At 40.2% G+C, this 15,565-nt stretch overlaps 2 protein-coding genes across 2 annotated transcripts in view; both read right to left on the minus strand.

Annotated features, from left to right (window-relative positions):
• Positions 1–1,454: 1,454 nt before the first annotated feature.
• Positions 1,455–8,653, minus strand: GCSH (glycine cleavage system protein H). Its single transcript, XM_062618306.1, has 5 exons — positions 8,498–8,653; positions 5,025–5,104; positions 3,802–3,865; positions 2,146–2,277; positions 1,455–1,584 (listed from the first exon to the last, which is right to left on the minus strand). The coding sequence occupies exons 1-5, from the start codon at positions 8,619–8,621 to the stop codon at positions 1,487–1,489; spliced, it is 498 nt and encodes a 165-aa protein (XP_062474290.1). The 5' UTR covers positions 8,622–8,653; the 3' UTR covers positions 1,455–1,486.
• Positions 8,654–8,787: 134 nt separating this feature from the next.
• The window catches only part of PKD1L3 (polycystin 1 like 3, transient receptor potential channel interacting), a 42,251-nt gene continuing 35,473 nt past the window's right edge, over positions 8,788–15,565 (minus strand). Inside the window, exons 39-44 of the mRNA XM_062618218.1 lie at positions 14,920–15,047; positions 14,398–14,558; positions 12,635–12,845; positions 11,235–11,336; positions 10,024–10,155; positions 8,788–9,143 (exon numbers count right to left, since the gene is read on the minus strand). Of these exons, the coding sequence (XP_062474202.1) occupies positions 9,018–9,143; positions 10,024–10,155; positions 11,235–11,336; positions 12,635–12,845; positions 14,398–14,558; positions 14,920–15,047 (860 nt within the window). The 3' untranslated portion in view covers positions 8,788–9,017. The remainder of the gene's footprint in view (positions 9,144–10,023; positions 10,156–11,234; positions 11,337–12,634; positions 12,846–14,397; positions 14,559–14,919; positions 15,048–15,565) is intronic.

Genomic DNA, 15,565 nt, shown 5'->3' on the forward strand with positions numbered 1-15,565 from the left:
ACACAGCTAAACCCACTCTCTCCTTTCAGGTACTTTGCAGTTTAACTCCTATGGAGAAGATAGTTTGATCTTAAATATGCAGTGGAGCATCTCTTGGCAGGGCTTTTATCTGTGACTTCAGTAGGAAAAGTCAGCCCCTCAGATGTCAAAAAAACACCAATCACTTTGACATTCCCTCAGATCATAATAAAGCCCTACATTTTTACATATTATAAAGGTTTCTGTATAACCTGCAGTGTATTTCTGCCCTTTAGAAGAGCTGTGCTTTTGAAAGGAACTTCCAAAGGAATGTGAATTTTGCCTTTGTCATCTTATATGGCTTAAACATTCCCCTCCTTCCTCTTAGATTAACTTACAGATACTTGCCTTTCATCCCCATTTTGTGCTTCGCTTCCAATCATTACTTTAAAATTGTGGAACAAAAATTTTAGACCAAAACTTTGCTGTACTATTATGTTTCCCTGGAGTGCAGGTCTGTACAACTCAACCTTAGCCTTAGATGTCACAGCAACTTTGAATGCACATTGGCAGATTCATTAACTATTACATCTAATGGGATCAGCTGCTTCAGTTAATGGCTTGCCAAGTGAAAATTTTAGTTGCATGCCCGTAATGTCCTTACAGCAGTGTGACGACTGGATCTGACAGACACATTACATGTGTCTGCCATTACATGCCAAACTATGACTGATCACACAATTCCCACAAATATCTACCCTTCTGAAATCACCAGTTGCTAGGAAAAAAAAATGCAGAATTCCTTAATTACTTGTGACATAGGTAGTGTTTACTATTCACTAGACAAAAAAGATACAGCCTGAACAATCCCCTTTAAAATGCTGATAAACTATCATCACATGAGTTTTGTGTATTAAGAAAGCATATAAATCAGAAGACAAGGACCACATCTTCTGCCTCTAAGGCAGAACTATTTGACTACACAGTACAGTGAAAAAGGAAAACAAAGGATTAATAAATTCTGTAAAGAAGTAAAAGTCATGCAAAGAGGTAGCTGATATGGCTTCTTTTTTTGGTATTATCTCTGCGACTATAATTAGGAAAAATATTAGGAGGTTAGGCAGACACCCCTTTTCAGTATCTTGGGAGCATTAGAAAAGTATTTCAACGAAAGCTCTAGTCCAGGTTAAGAGAACAATCATGCATCCACTTGTTAGCATATTAAGGCTGTTGTTAATAAACTTGATTGTCAAATAATTCTTGGAAAGTATGTATTTTAGCAAATAAATTTTGTTTCCCAATATATTACAGAGAACATCCTGAAGTTACATAAATCAGACAGAATAAAACACCCTTGCAGCTATACAGATGTTAAACATTTTCATCACTGTAATTATTTATGGCACTGTATACATGTGGGATCATAAGTCGGATTTTTCAGGTTGCCAAAACAGGATATTCTGTACTTCACTGATTGATGACAAACTATATTGAAATATTTTATATGGATTTATTTAATTATTCCAGCTCAGTCCTCAATGGATTTTATGTACTTCTCATAGGCGTCTTCATTCATCAGTTCATCAAGTTCAGCAGGGTTTTCCACAGTCATCTTGATAAGCCAACCTGAAGTTAGGAAATGAAAAACAGTTGCTAATATCCTACAAGATTCATTCACGTCTTAGAAAAGTGCCCCCAGTAGGCTACAAGCCCTCTAACACTGGTACAATCAACAGGATTTCTTGTGCAGGCAAAACAATGTTTTAATACTTTTTTTTATAAAATGAACAAACAGCCTGTCATAAGAAATCGCCTTTGAGCCAGACCAGCTATCTAATTTAGTACTGTCTGATAGTGGCATCAAGGAGACACTGTCTAGAAAGACAGCCTGACCTCTTGGTATCATAAGCTGCTACAAGAGGGGAAGAGAAATGTGATGAAGGGAAACAGATTTAAATGCAACCACAGTCTATGTCTGAAGAGAACATGGTGTAAAAAACAGGTGCCAGCAAAGACCAGACTACACTAATGCTTTCATGTTAAATTCTACTGCGCTTGAACTGTATTCAATATATTCCATTTAAATCTTCACACCATTGAACGGAAAGAACTAGGAACTGAAGAGCCATTTTTGCTAGCAAGAACCCAGGTGGTATTCATTATCCAAAGATAAAAATGACATCTTACCATCTTGATAACAGGATTTATTGACAAGCCCTGGATTATCTGCAAGGGCATCATTAACTGCAGTCACTTCTCCCGAGAGAGGAGAGTAGAGTTCACTAGCAGCTTTCACACTTTCCAAAGCTCCAAACTCATCTGAAACATAGAATATGGTGGAACATTTTTTAGAGGAAAATACAAAGCACTTTAGGTTTTTTTAGTCAGATGTTCTGGTGATGACCTAGCCATTGAACAATGCCTGGATCTTGAGCAAGGAAAACTGTCAGATACTGAATTCACCAACTTTATGACAACAATTAGTATTAAATTTGATAATTCACGCTAGTAGCTAGCTGGCTACTACAGAACGGATGGAAATTTCTTACACGTAGTCTGATCCTTTGGCTAAAGCCCTGTAACATATGGTTTGATATCAGGTTAGAAGAAACCACCTCCAGCCCTTGGGGCAAGAGACCTAAATAAACCCTCTAACTACAATTCAAACCTTTTTATATGTAATTCGGTTACAAAATAGACACAGCCACTATTTGAGAAATGTCAGTTTTGTTTCAGAAACACTACTGAGTGCTACGTTTGCACTCAGAAAGCACACATTAGTATTCACAAGCACCATGATAGAGTCACCCAGCTGCTGTTCCCCTTTTTTCTGTTTTGTAGTCAGTTATGGAAACAATGCTTGGAGCAGTGTAACTCCAAGCCACAAGCAAACAAGACAGAGGTGGAGGAACACAGAGCTGTCACAAGAGTAGATAGGCATGAGCAAGAGGAATCAGGGAACAACATGTTCTGAGAAAGCCTGGAATTAGACTAAAGCCAGAATAAGTAGAAAAGAACTAAATGGAAATGAAATTCCTTCAGATAAAACTACAGGTTGGTTAATTAAAGCCCTAAACAAAAAGACCTTTTGTTTAGGATTTCACCATTCAATGTGATGTACTAGGTTTGGCCAAAACAGTTCCATATGAAGCTATTTCACAAGTAGGATGGCAAAAGAGAGGCCTGCTACTTTACCACTATACTTTCTTTTTCTGCAATGTCTAAAGCTAATGACCACCTTTTCTTCATATACTAGCAAAAGAGCTCTCTGTAAATACAGGAATAGGCTTTTATTTTCTACCTGTTAGTGCCCACCCTTTTCTAACGTAGAAAACTACCCAACTGAATGATTTAAAATGTAACAATTTGTACATTGCTAATGAGCAAAAACCTATGATTACAGATGATACCCCAAAATTACTGAGTCTGTATGTTCACAGAAAAATTAGAGCTTGATATCAATTAGATGCTTCACACTGTAGAACTCATGAAGTGCCTAAATGCAGAATCACAAATAAGCCAGCCTGAACACTAGCAAGTCCAAATTAAAGCATAAATATTTTAAAAACAGAGCATAGGTAAAATCATTACCAAAAAACCTCAAATATTTTTAAAATAATTTCTTCACAGTTTAATAAGCAGGTATTTTCTGCTACCACAAATGGTCTGACAGTGAGAATTTGAAATAAAGCTCTTTGGTAGAAATAACCTGGATTTGTTTTGCATCCAGATGATTTGTAATGGTATTAATGAACATAAAGATTACTTCATAAAATTAATCTCTGCAAAGAGTGAGTGGGGACTAGAATACTTACTTCATTAGAAATTAGAGCCAAAACTTACCATGTTTACTCAATTTTGTCCCAATTTCTGGAAGACTACAGTAAACAACATCTCCTAATGCCTCCTTAAAAGAAAAACAAAAGCACAAAGCATACATTAAAGAAACTATAGGTAGGAGAGACCTGATACAGTAACTGTAGAATGTGTATATATGTAATCTCTGGCTCTAAATTTAGTTCTCATTCTTTTAGGCATATGTATTTTTTCCACTTCTTTTTAAACATTTAACTTGGAAAATAATGCTTTAAATGCCCAATTACTGTTCATGTATTACAGTGTTAATAACCCACAGGCTGAGTTACAAGGCATGTATATATCAGCTCATCTTCACATCAGCTAGAGTAACCACTGTTTTAAAGGACAATGATCCCAGTGATTGGAGGAATACCCTTTTTGTTACTTCCGGTGCAGTTTGAAAGAAAATCCAGTGTTTCCTCTCTAGACATGGACAGCTGGACAGTTTGTCCTCACAGACTTAATGAGGAGCCTTATCACCACAAGAATCAGCTCAACCAGAACAGGCGCCTGCCTCTTCACTGACAAATGTACCCTATCTCACAAAAGACTAGAGATCTTACAGTGTATTCGTGTTACTTAGGAAAAACAGAGATCATGGGAAATGCTGCTTGTCCTACAAAGCATTAATTCCACTTCACTGATAGCTTCTCATGTAACAGTTTCTCAAGTTTCACATACAGTGAATCTTAACCTGAATTTGCCTGTGACCATTCCAAATCAAGTACTTGCATGAGTACAAAACAACCCAGAGGAATTCCTAACCTAGAGTAATAAATATATGCCATGTTGTACCAGTAGTCACAATTGTTCTTTAACCAGAGGGAGTGCACCATATTCCTGTTCAAGGGAAATTTGACATAAAAAGTGCACAATATCCTCTATGTAGCCACAAACTCCTCAGGCCTTTACGAACTCGGGTAATAGAGGAGGTTTTGAATTCTGCTGAACCACTGAGTTTCTCATCAAGTTCAGCTCTCCATAGGCTCAATCTGAAATGATTAAGAATTTATCAGGATGCTGAAGCAACATTCACAAAAAATGTGATAGATCCAAGTCCAAAAATCATGCCTAGCAGACAGCATATGCAGTTAGAACAGTAAAAAACAGTAAAAAAAAAAAAAAAACACCTGTCCATGGAGCAAGGACAAGAACAGGTATGCATAAATAAATATTGCAGACTTGGGTAAAGGGGGAGGGATTGATACCTGTGCAAAATTGCTGATTCCTACTGTTCCAATGCCATTTTCAACAGATATCCATTCATGCTTGTCTGTGAATTTGCGGGCTAAAATGAAACAAACTTGGTATTTCAGAAATAAGTGACATTGTTCACTTAGATACAGTAACATATTTACACTGTCAAACTGTGCTTGCTTTTTTAGTGAGGTCTGTTTTGTTAGTTTTTCTTGGAAAACAGGATATAAAATTTACAGAAGCATTTTGTTCTGCTCGTGACATTCTTAGTGATGCAGTAGAAGCTCACTAGGTGTTCTGCTGAGAGTATTTTATGACATGCAATCATCTAGAGACTGATAAAACACAGGAGCGAAAGGAGTAATTCTACTTCAAACAAAAGTCTAAGTCTGAAGCATATGTGTACTCATTCCTATGATGTCATCGTGGCTTTTCAAGCATATTTACTGCTTGTTTCTGACAACCACTTTATTATTCCAGGGAAGGCCAGTGTTAATGACGCATTAGAAACTGTCAGCACTACAGCATCTTATTCAAAGTACTTACACAGCCATGAAGTAAAAAAGTTGCAGCCTAGCAAAAGGGGCTGATTCCCTTCCCTCCCCTGATATTTCCTATAGAGTCTATTTCTCCCAGCTTAATGTTGTCACAGATCTGTGGAAAACTGAGGCAAATTGATACAGACCAAATTAACAAAGCTACCCATCCAGACAACTTACTTAAGAAAATGCGCTTGCTGTTACCACTGTTACTGTAAGAACACCATGATTATTCTGTATAGTTTTAAAATCAGCATAATTAAGACCCTGTTCAGTCTTTTCACAGCAATCTGGCAATTCTACATATATTTTAGATCTATAACATTTGGGGCAGCTTGTACCAGCTTTTATTTCTTCCTATAAAGTCATACGGAGAGACTTCAGAAGAATTAATTGAAATAGGTAACATTTTTCTCACTCACATTTTACCTGGAACTTTTCTTACTCGGAGTATTTTCAGCCTGGTTTGTCTGCTTTCTCAGTTCCATGGTTTCCACATGGAACTTTCCCCCCTTTTTATTAACTTATTTTTAATTTTCACTTGTAGCACCTATCCAATCAGGCAAGGGATGTGCTAGAAGCTGGAGAATACAACTTCTTAAACAGAGCTCCCTGTGTGACAAGCACCAGAATAGCACAGCTGGACCTTCTCTTGAGTTCCAAATTCTCCTCTCAGGCTCCTCCTCTAGGCTGGACTCCTTATGCTGGATGGAGAAACTACACTTGCACAAATCCTTCTGCACTGTCTACATGTGAAGGAAAACAGAAGTTCTCACCGTAGACCTGCTACAATCTTTCCTCTCTAAGTCAGTCATATTTTGAGCTGTTTCAGTTGTAGTGATCTTCTCATTTATGTCTGAATATGTTTAAGAGAAGTAAGTCTCAGGTAAAATGGTTTATCTTTGAAGACAATCCAAGTCTTACAGACCTCAGTAGAGCAATACATGTTTTTGCAAGTATAGTACACAAAAAATTTAGAGTAAAATGCAAATATTAAGTATTTTCTAAATTTTCCAAAACCCCAGAGAATTTCAGGTAGCACTATTTCTACCTACGAAAATCCCTCAGGACACATTCTAATAAAAGAAATCAAAAGTCTTAAATCATTTTAGGTCATGACATTAAATCCACAGGAATTTCTTTGGAAATGAGTAACGAACCATAAGAATGGACAATGATGCAATCTCAAACCCAAGGTGAACATCTGTGACACTACATGTCACAACGAAGCCAACCTCTGTCTTTTTTTTTATGCAGGATAACAATATAGCATATGATTAGTTTATAAGTCAAGGTTAAAAAAAGATAATAAAAAGAAATCCAGAAGACTTCCACAATCAGTCAGAACAGAGCAATAAAATGTTCTCAACAGTTGGAAGAGCACTGAAGTTTGTTGAAGGACAAATTAAAAAATTAGACTTGAACAATTCTAAGCACGCAACAAAACCACTGTAAATAAAGGTCAAATTAAAGAGTTAATAAGTAATCTCAAAATCTGACCTTCGATCTTATGTAATCAGCTCACTAAATAAATCAAACTAAACAAATATGAACTGTCAAAGCACACCATGTCCCTTCTGTGAGCATTCTTTTCCAGGAAAGCAGCAAAATTTACTCTAGTTTCATTCATTTCAACAGGACCTTGTTATCAGCTTAACCAGCACATTCTGAATTCAGACCGTCATTTAACTTAGCCTGCATCTATTAAGTATTTCATAAATATATATCTGAAGAGTGAAGGAAAACTCACACCTCCACAAAGAGGCATACAACATTTTTCCTCTCTGCCTAAAACAAAATCATAGTTTATGGTTTTGCTTCAATTTATAGCTACAGAAAAACAACGGGTATATTAAACAATTAGAATAGTAAAAAAAAAGCTGATTTTGAGTCAAATTGCAACTAATGACTAATAATTTCTCTCACTTAGTGCAGAGGACATTTAAAAAGGTAAGTCTTCCAACCTATCTGGAAGGACGTTTATGACCTTTTCTTAGTGGCAATCATTTCTTTTATAGCATATTGTCCTCTTTACCTTTTCAAAATTTGTTTGCTGGGGTATCACTATTTTTCAGGCCTTCATTCACAGGGAGCTTTGACAGCAGAAGCCACCTTCAGAATTAACTACTTCAAGTGCAAAATCACACCACCAATGTGCAACCCCATCTCTTGCCTTACCCTTTCTGTATCTGTGCTGCACAGGAGCTGCTGAGGCAGCGCCAAACTTTTGCTCAAACAGCCCCAAGGCCCTAAAACCCTAGTTTAGGTTTCCTGTCAGCACACCTAAACTAATTGCTGCCGGCTTGCCTCCTCCCGGCTGTGCCCCTTTCTGGTCCTGCTACTGATGCTCCTCAGACAAGGATCCTGCCTCCCGCTTGACAAGATACCCACTTCCTTTGTCAAGCTCACGTTCTCCATGCTCGCCCCGCTCTGCACCCTGGCTGAGGCTGGAAAGGGACAGGGCCACTTGGCCTTTTGCTGCAGCATGGATAGGAGGTTAAAAGTTTCCTGCCATCTAACGGAGGCGGGCCTGCTCCTCAGGGGAGGAGGCACCGGGAAGGTGTCAGCACCAGGGGCAGGTGAAACCGCGCTCTCATTGCCCCTTGCGGCTACAAGCCCTCGCCGGCCTTCAGCCATCTTGCGGGGCCCTCCCGGTCCCCACACGGGCACCCGGGATGGAGATGTCCGGCGGCAGCCCCAGGGAGATGCAGCACCCCGCAGGCCCTGTGCGCGCCGCACACGGAGTACCCGCGCTCGCCGGGGCCGCCAGGCGGAGAGCGACCGCTGGCGCCGCTCCGCGCACCGAGCAGGGGGCTCACCTCAGCCCCGGGCGGCGGCGGCACCGCTCCCCACAAGGCCGGCCCGGCCGCGGCCGCAGCCGCAGCCCACCCTCCCCTCCTGGCAGCTCTGTCAGAGCGGGACCGACGGCTCCCCAGGCAGCTCACCAGACAGCACCAGCGAGCTGGTGGCCAGCCTCCTGGCCGCGAGCACCCGCGGCGGCGGCGGCGAGAGGCGCGGGCAGCGCGGCGCCAGGCCCGGCCCGACCCGCCGGAGCGCTCGCAACGCCATCTTGCAGCGGCGAGCGGGCGGAGCCGCGCAGAGCGCCCGCCCCACGGGAGCGCGTCGGGGGCGGCCGTGGCGGGGCCCCTCAGCGCAACGGCCCCGAGACCGGGGTCGGCGTCTGGCGCTTGCTCGGTGGAAAGAGTGTTTTTTAACCCAAACCGTGCAATAAACGCTCATTGTTTATTACATACACATCCACAGTACGCGCATGCACGACGCTTTGTTTTAGGTTTAGCGCTGTTTCTTAGCTAATGCTCCTAAATAACATGTCGACTATGGTTTATTGGTTGAATACCACAACGTTTCAGTCAGAAGCTATGGTAACCTAAGTCAAGTGACTGCAGCTGGTAGTTAAAAAGTAAATCTTCCACCCCCAAGGGGACTTTTCGATGTGATTATTATTCAGTCGTTGGCAGGTTGTTCCAGTTGGTCGTTAGTGACTGGTGTCTCTTCCTTCTTGCATTTAATCCCAAAGAAACTGAAAAGTTTCAGTAGCATCAGGTCAACAATCTCCTCTTCTTCTGAAGCCTGAAATAACAGTTAAGAAGTAAGTTACCTGGATGCACAGACCGGAAGTGGATACAGCCTCTGCCATAAGAGGGGATCACAATTTGAGGTGAGATAAACTAACTTTCACTCCAGCAAAGCATGAGTTAAACCACAACTGTGAGTAACTGCCAGAGCAGAACATCATGCCAGTATTTTTATCAAGACAAAAGTCCCAGATGGACCAGATGAGCCTTGAGGTCCTTTCCAACCTCGTGTTGCGGGATTCTATGAACCTGGGTGAGGAAGTCTGGGCTCTGCCAAATCCCATGGAAATCTGGTTACGGGAGCCTGGAGTTCCTTTGGTGGCTACCCTGCAGCTGGTGGTGTATACATACAGTGAGCCACCCAACATTTCTACATGAAGCAAATGAGAAAAAATAAAAAACCCTTGTTTTCTGTTGGCCGTGTACTTTGTTTTCATCTTGCTTGACTTTATTTAAAACACGGAATTTTGGACAGTACCGGAGTACTAACCTGGATTTTGCTCTGTGCTGTCAATAGCTTAAATGGGTCAGACACAGTGACACTTCTAAAAGGAGCTGTAAAGTCCTCATGGACTTTGATGTCTGTTTTGGCACTGATTTCAATGGAGCCAGGCACAAGTCTAAGACTTTTGCTGGATTTAATGAGTGAACAGAAGGCTACAAATCAGATCTTGTGCTGAATCTGAGTAGGGATTTGTCTGAACAGGAATGGACAGTGTAAATCTGGAAAATCTGAAGTGTGATTTGTAAGTAAATGAGTAACTTCTTAACAGTTGGACTGAGTTTACAAGGGTTTCATCCAATGGTGGAATACCTAAATCATGAGTAAGCACTGCGCAATAAATGTTAAAGACAGAGAGCATACATGAGCATACCTGGTGGTGCTTCTGCTCATCACTGAAAGCAACCAGAATCACTGAGATGAACAGATTCAGTACCACAAATGTCATGAAAATTATGCAGGATCCAATCAAGAAGGAGCCTAAAATTGGATTGTAGTCCAAGACCTGTAGTATTCATAACGTAAGACATTGTATATTGATTGTAAAAGCAAAAAAGCATACATACAAGCAGTTAAGACACAGTAAGGAGTTTGTCTCTTTGAAAATCCTTGTGGCTAATAAATTATACTACATATATTATGTATATGCATTTTCTTCTCTAATCACTTTCCTATGCTGATAGAATATTTTATATCTATGATATATGAATATGGATAATCTTTGGGTTTTTTTAAGTATTTGCATTTGTCTGTGTTAGTATGAAAGTTTCATGTGAAGGGTTGACAAGCCTGGAGGCATGTTTATGCACAGAACAGCTCCATCATGCTTCAGCTTTCAAAGTAGAGGTGAAATCTCTATGTTCTTATTTTATTTTATTGTATGCTTTACAAAGAAGCCCAGTCAGATTGTCACAGACATAAACTAAGTGTTGTGTAAAAGTAAAAACCTATAATTTGCATGTAAGCTATATCCTAGGAATATGTTTTGATTATTAACAACATCAGTGGGATGAACATGTGAAAAACTTTGTGTCCAATCACTGATCTTCAAAGCTACCCATACCCTGTTTTATCTGTGGTAGGAGATCTGCCAAGGAGGACTTCAGTCAGAGATGTCTGTGAACTGGCTTAATCCACAAAGAGCTGTTCAAAAGACAATGTAATATTTGAAAGAACTTCATGGAAAGTTCAAGAGTAATAAAATCAAATGTAAAGTTCCCTTGTGGAAGGCCTTGCCTTTCTCAGGAAGCTGATGAGTGTGTGTTCATTTCTGTCTGTAGCTTTCTAAGGAAATTACTGAAAAATTTCTGTAATCAATAAGTAACAAATCTAGTTAAAATGTGAGCACTTCTGTCAATGCAAGGTTCATTCTGCATCTGAGACTGATGCTCAAAATGGGATGTGAGATACATTTTGCCTGGGGTCTATTTCTTTATGAGAAAAGCTTTAGGAAGCTGTGGAGCTTCCAAAATTTGATTAATTTCTAGCACTAACTGAAAGTCTTTCTATTTGCTGGGTCAAAGCACATTTGATAGCTGAGATGCCAATTATACAGTGATAAACATTGAAAATTAGAGGTGATACCTCCTCATAGTTGAAGATTCCCAGCTGAAGACTGACCATGGTCTCTGCTGAATTAAAGAGAGTTTTGTAAGAGGAGAGCTTCCAGCCGAATATCAGGTTTGTCTGCAGAGGGAAGAAGACATACCTTGTGTCACAATCTGAGTCCTTGCTGCAAAATCAGCTAATGACTGCTTTATGCAGAGGAAGCTCTCCCACCTTGTTACCAGAGCCATGAAGCTTTTTCTGCAGTTTGGGGTTTTTTTTTTGTTTGTTTACAAGCAGGGGAAACACTAGATAAGGTCACAGAAGACTAGCTTAGAACTGAGAACTGGGTTTACACTTCCTGAACTGTGTTTAGCTGTAAGACCTTTTATCATGGCTATGGGAATGTCTTATATCTGCTCACTCACTATATATGTAAAAAATATGGAAATACATGACAAAACATGTCATATTTTAGCCTACCTTCATGAAGCAGATTTATCCCTGCATAATTAACCAAATTAATCACAGTCACAAACACATACCTTTCAGTGCATAGATCCTTCCAAATAGGCAACCCTCTTGTTTGCCCTCAGTGACCAAGATGCTATTTTCTTAATTTGTGGGCCTACTGTGTCTGATTTTAAATAGGGGCTGCTGCAATCTCAACTTTTCTCCATCCCTCTGCTGCTTTCTTTTACAGCTTCATCATTTGCATGATGTGACAACAGGCTTTGCTGTGGAACTGATCTGATCACTTACTTTGCCTGTGGCTACTCCAGTGCCTAAAGCTACTCAGTTGCTAAAGTGTCAATGCTGGAGGAAGAGATGAGGAATGTGAAGTCAGGCAGTGTGAGGGCACAGCAGGTCCCATTTGTCACAGGACTGCCCTTTGTAGGACAGTTTGGATTTGGCTCAGATGATTTCCCCATTTACAGAGATTTTGCAATTGAGATGTGCCGAATTTCCTCCATCAGTCTGCCAGAACATTTACATGAAACATTTCAGCTAAATCAGTAAATACACATAAACAGTTGCAGTCCAATAATTCTTTAATCTTGTTAGAATTAAAATACCATTTTATTTGCATAAGTATTCCTGAAACAGGCAGAAGAATAATTATTTCCCACTTAAAAACTAGCCAAATAGAAAATGACACTTGCTGCAGTCTCCCGAATTTAGGCTTTATCCAGAAAATTTTTCTATACTTTCTTTTTTTGTCACGCCTGTTACACTGAGATAATCCAGTTTTTCATCTCCGTGTTTGGTTTTCATACTAAAGAATTGGGCTCCAAGCTGCTAACCTAAGATGTAGGTAGGCAGCTTTATTCAGTTTTAAATTTCAAAACTATGTTGCTTTCACCATTCAGAAATAATTAATTTAACTTGACAGTATGTGGATACAGACTGCATACAACAGAAACCACAGTGATACTCACAGCAATGGAATAAGCGAGGAACATGATTGCAATAACAGTGATGAATCCAGAGATATCACCCCACGCCCTTCTTAGGGTTGAAGTAATCATGTTTATTTTAGGATTGAGCCTCAGGAGATGCCACAGTTTCACTGTGGAGAGAAGCACTAGGAATGCAATCAAGTAGCCAAGAACTGCATCGGCTCTTGCTGTTTCATTAAAGCTTATGCAACTGGTAAGAAAAAAGAAAAGACGTAGTAGACCCTGCATACAGAAGCTGTTAAGTGCATGAATGAGTATGCTGGAAAACCCAATCGTGCTGTCCTTGTTCCCAGTGGCAAGCTAACTTGAGTTCCTACTTCAATGTTCCCATCTGTACTTCCTGCTGTGAGCACACAAAAATTTCAGTTACATACAGCAGAGCTTTTTATCAATGTTAGCTAGAGCTGAGAAAGGGTTTAGGCTGTAGCCCAAGTGCTGCTCAGTTTCAGCAAGTCACAGCTTAAAGCCAGCTAATGCAAACTTACTATCAAAATTCTGACTTTTAGAAAGATAGATTCTTCTGTGCATGTGTAGTTGAGAGGATGGTGCAGTGCAGCTAGCAGGATGCACTAGGTGTGACAGGATTAGCCAAATTCCAACCAGTTGTGTGAGAAGCTACTGTAAGGTAAGTAAAAGACTGAAGGTCAGAACTGTGATCTGTGACTGAATTTGTTAGCTGAAAAAAAACCTTGGTAATACTTACTTGCCCTTTATAAAGGTAGCACATTGTGCTTATGATTTTGTTTACAACAGAGGTGACCACAAATAGATTTTATAAATCTTGTATGCTAATACAGGACATGACCTATAACCTAGATGATCTATGCATGCTGCACTGGCAAGAATACAGCTGTCAGGTTAAGGGAAGTGTTTGTTCTTTCATTCAGCACTTATGAGGTGGCATATAGAATATTGAGTCCAGTTTTGGGCTCCCCAGTGCAAGGAGGACATAGAGTCCAGTAAAGTGGCACTGGCATGGTTGGGAGTCAGGGTACAGGACAAGAGAAGGATGTCAGAGCTGGGTCTGTTCAGCATGGAGAAAAGAAAGCTAAGTAAGGCCTCTAATTACAGTCTGTAAATACCTAGTCAGTGTTTACAGAGAGGATGCACAATGAAAGGATGCAAGACAACAGCCACAAACTACAGCAAGAGGAATTCCATCTGGACATGAAAAAAAACATGTTCTTTTATTTCCCCCAGTGAGAGTGGTTCAGCACTGGAACAGGGGTCCGGGGAGGCTGTGGAACCTCTGTACTTGGAGATACTGAAAATTCAACCAAAGCAAGCCCTGAGCAACTTGATCTAATTCCACAGGAGGGGGTTGGAGCAGGCACCCCCAGAGGTCTTTTCCTTCCTAAATTATCCTGCGATTCTGTCATCTATTTCCTGAGTTGAACATTTTTTAACAGATGTTACCATTTTCCACTCTGTATTTAATAGTCCATTACTGTCTTATAAGCAATTGTTGACTGAGAGGAGCGTGATGCAGATAGATGGGAAACCAGCAGCTAAGATAGGGACTTGGTGCTCAAGTCTGCTGGATTTTATTAGAGCAGTATCAGAAGAAAATCCTGTTGCTGACACACATCTAAGCCCAGAAATACTTACATGCTTCATGAGCATAGCCATATGGGGTAGCATTATCTAGCACAGACAAGCTGCTGTCTGGGAAGATGAAAAACAGAATTGTTTCTGCATAAGTAGCACCAACAAATATTGCACTAAATAGCACTAGTACTTACTCCTCTTTGTGTTCCTGGTAGTAGCTGATGTCTCTGGTCCCAAGGATTGTCCGCTTCACAAACACTGACAGAGCACTCCAGCTAATCAGTATGATGGTCATCTCCAGGAGATTCCACTTACTCTGGTAGTATCTCCATCTCTGAGTCTTCATCAGTTTTCCCTGTGAAAAGAACAGCTTTGCTATTTCAGTCTTGTGTCTGTATATCATACAAGACATCTCTGCAGGTCTGTCCTCTGTGCAATAAAGCAGACTGCTGCACATCAATAAAGCTACATTTTACACTATCTTTTCATTATCTTTCTCAAAAGAAGCATTCTGTCCAAATAAAGTGTTGCCTTCCTGTTATTTAATACAGATATAGTATCTGATTCAGTCTTCCATTGAAGTCAAGACTTCACCTCCACTGAAACAGGTCAACAGCAGCACTCCTGAAATCAAGTACAGTCTTAAAGTTTCTGTAAGTAAAATCAAAACCAGACATGAGATGCTGCTGTCAACTGACCTTTCTATTGGGCCTCACCTGTATGATCATGTAGTACACAATAAAGAGGAAATAAATTACTTCTGCTGCAACCACAAAGATGTGGAGACTGTTGGTGTATGGGTAAAGCTGGACACTTTGCAGCTCTGCGCTTGTGAAGAAGGCCCCTAAAAAACAAGCAACATTCACCTTGGTGCTCTGTTAATTACATCTTCTTGTTTTCATTCAAACAACTAAGTTCATCAGTAAGACTTCAATACTCACATTCATATCAGTGTGAGACTGAATCCAATTACTAAACTTAGATTCATACTTGATTATGTGAGTAGCCTTATAAGTGTTCTTTAAAATTTTCCTTGAATAACAATTTCAGTCGATGGCTGTTAGAGTGCTAGTCTGTCTTGTATGACAGCAGTCTCAGCAGGGCTGAATTTGGATTGGATTACAAATGCAGAAGTGAGGAGAAGCTGGATATGTAAATCTGAATCTCATCCTCGAAAGAAACTGGGCTCAGTTTTGAGGCCTGGTTTGGGCATTTTGCAATACTGGAAGAGGCTACCGCTCAGATTAAATGCTTTTCTATGCCTTCAAACCAGAATCTAGTTTCACTATTTCCTTTGTTGTATCCAGGTTATGTATTATATGGTTACACAGCTATATATTAGAAGTCTTCTGGAACAAAAAA

This window comes from Pezoporus occidentalis, unplaced genomic scaffold (assembly GCF_034315485.1).
Source record: "Pezoporus occidentalis ecotype Australia unplaced genomic scaffold, CSIRO_AGI_Poc_V1 ctg20, whole genome shotgun sequence".
NCBI classification, from domain to species: Eukaryota; Metazoa; Chordata; class Aves; order Psittaciformes; family Psittacidae; genus Pezoporus; species Pezoporus occidentalis.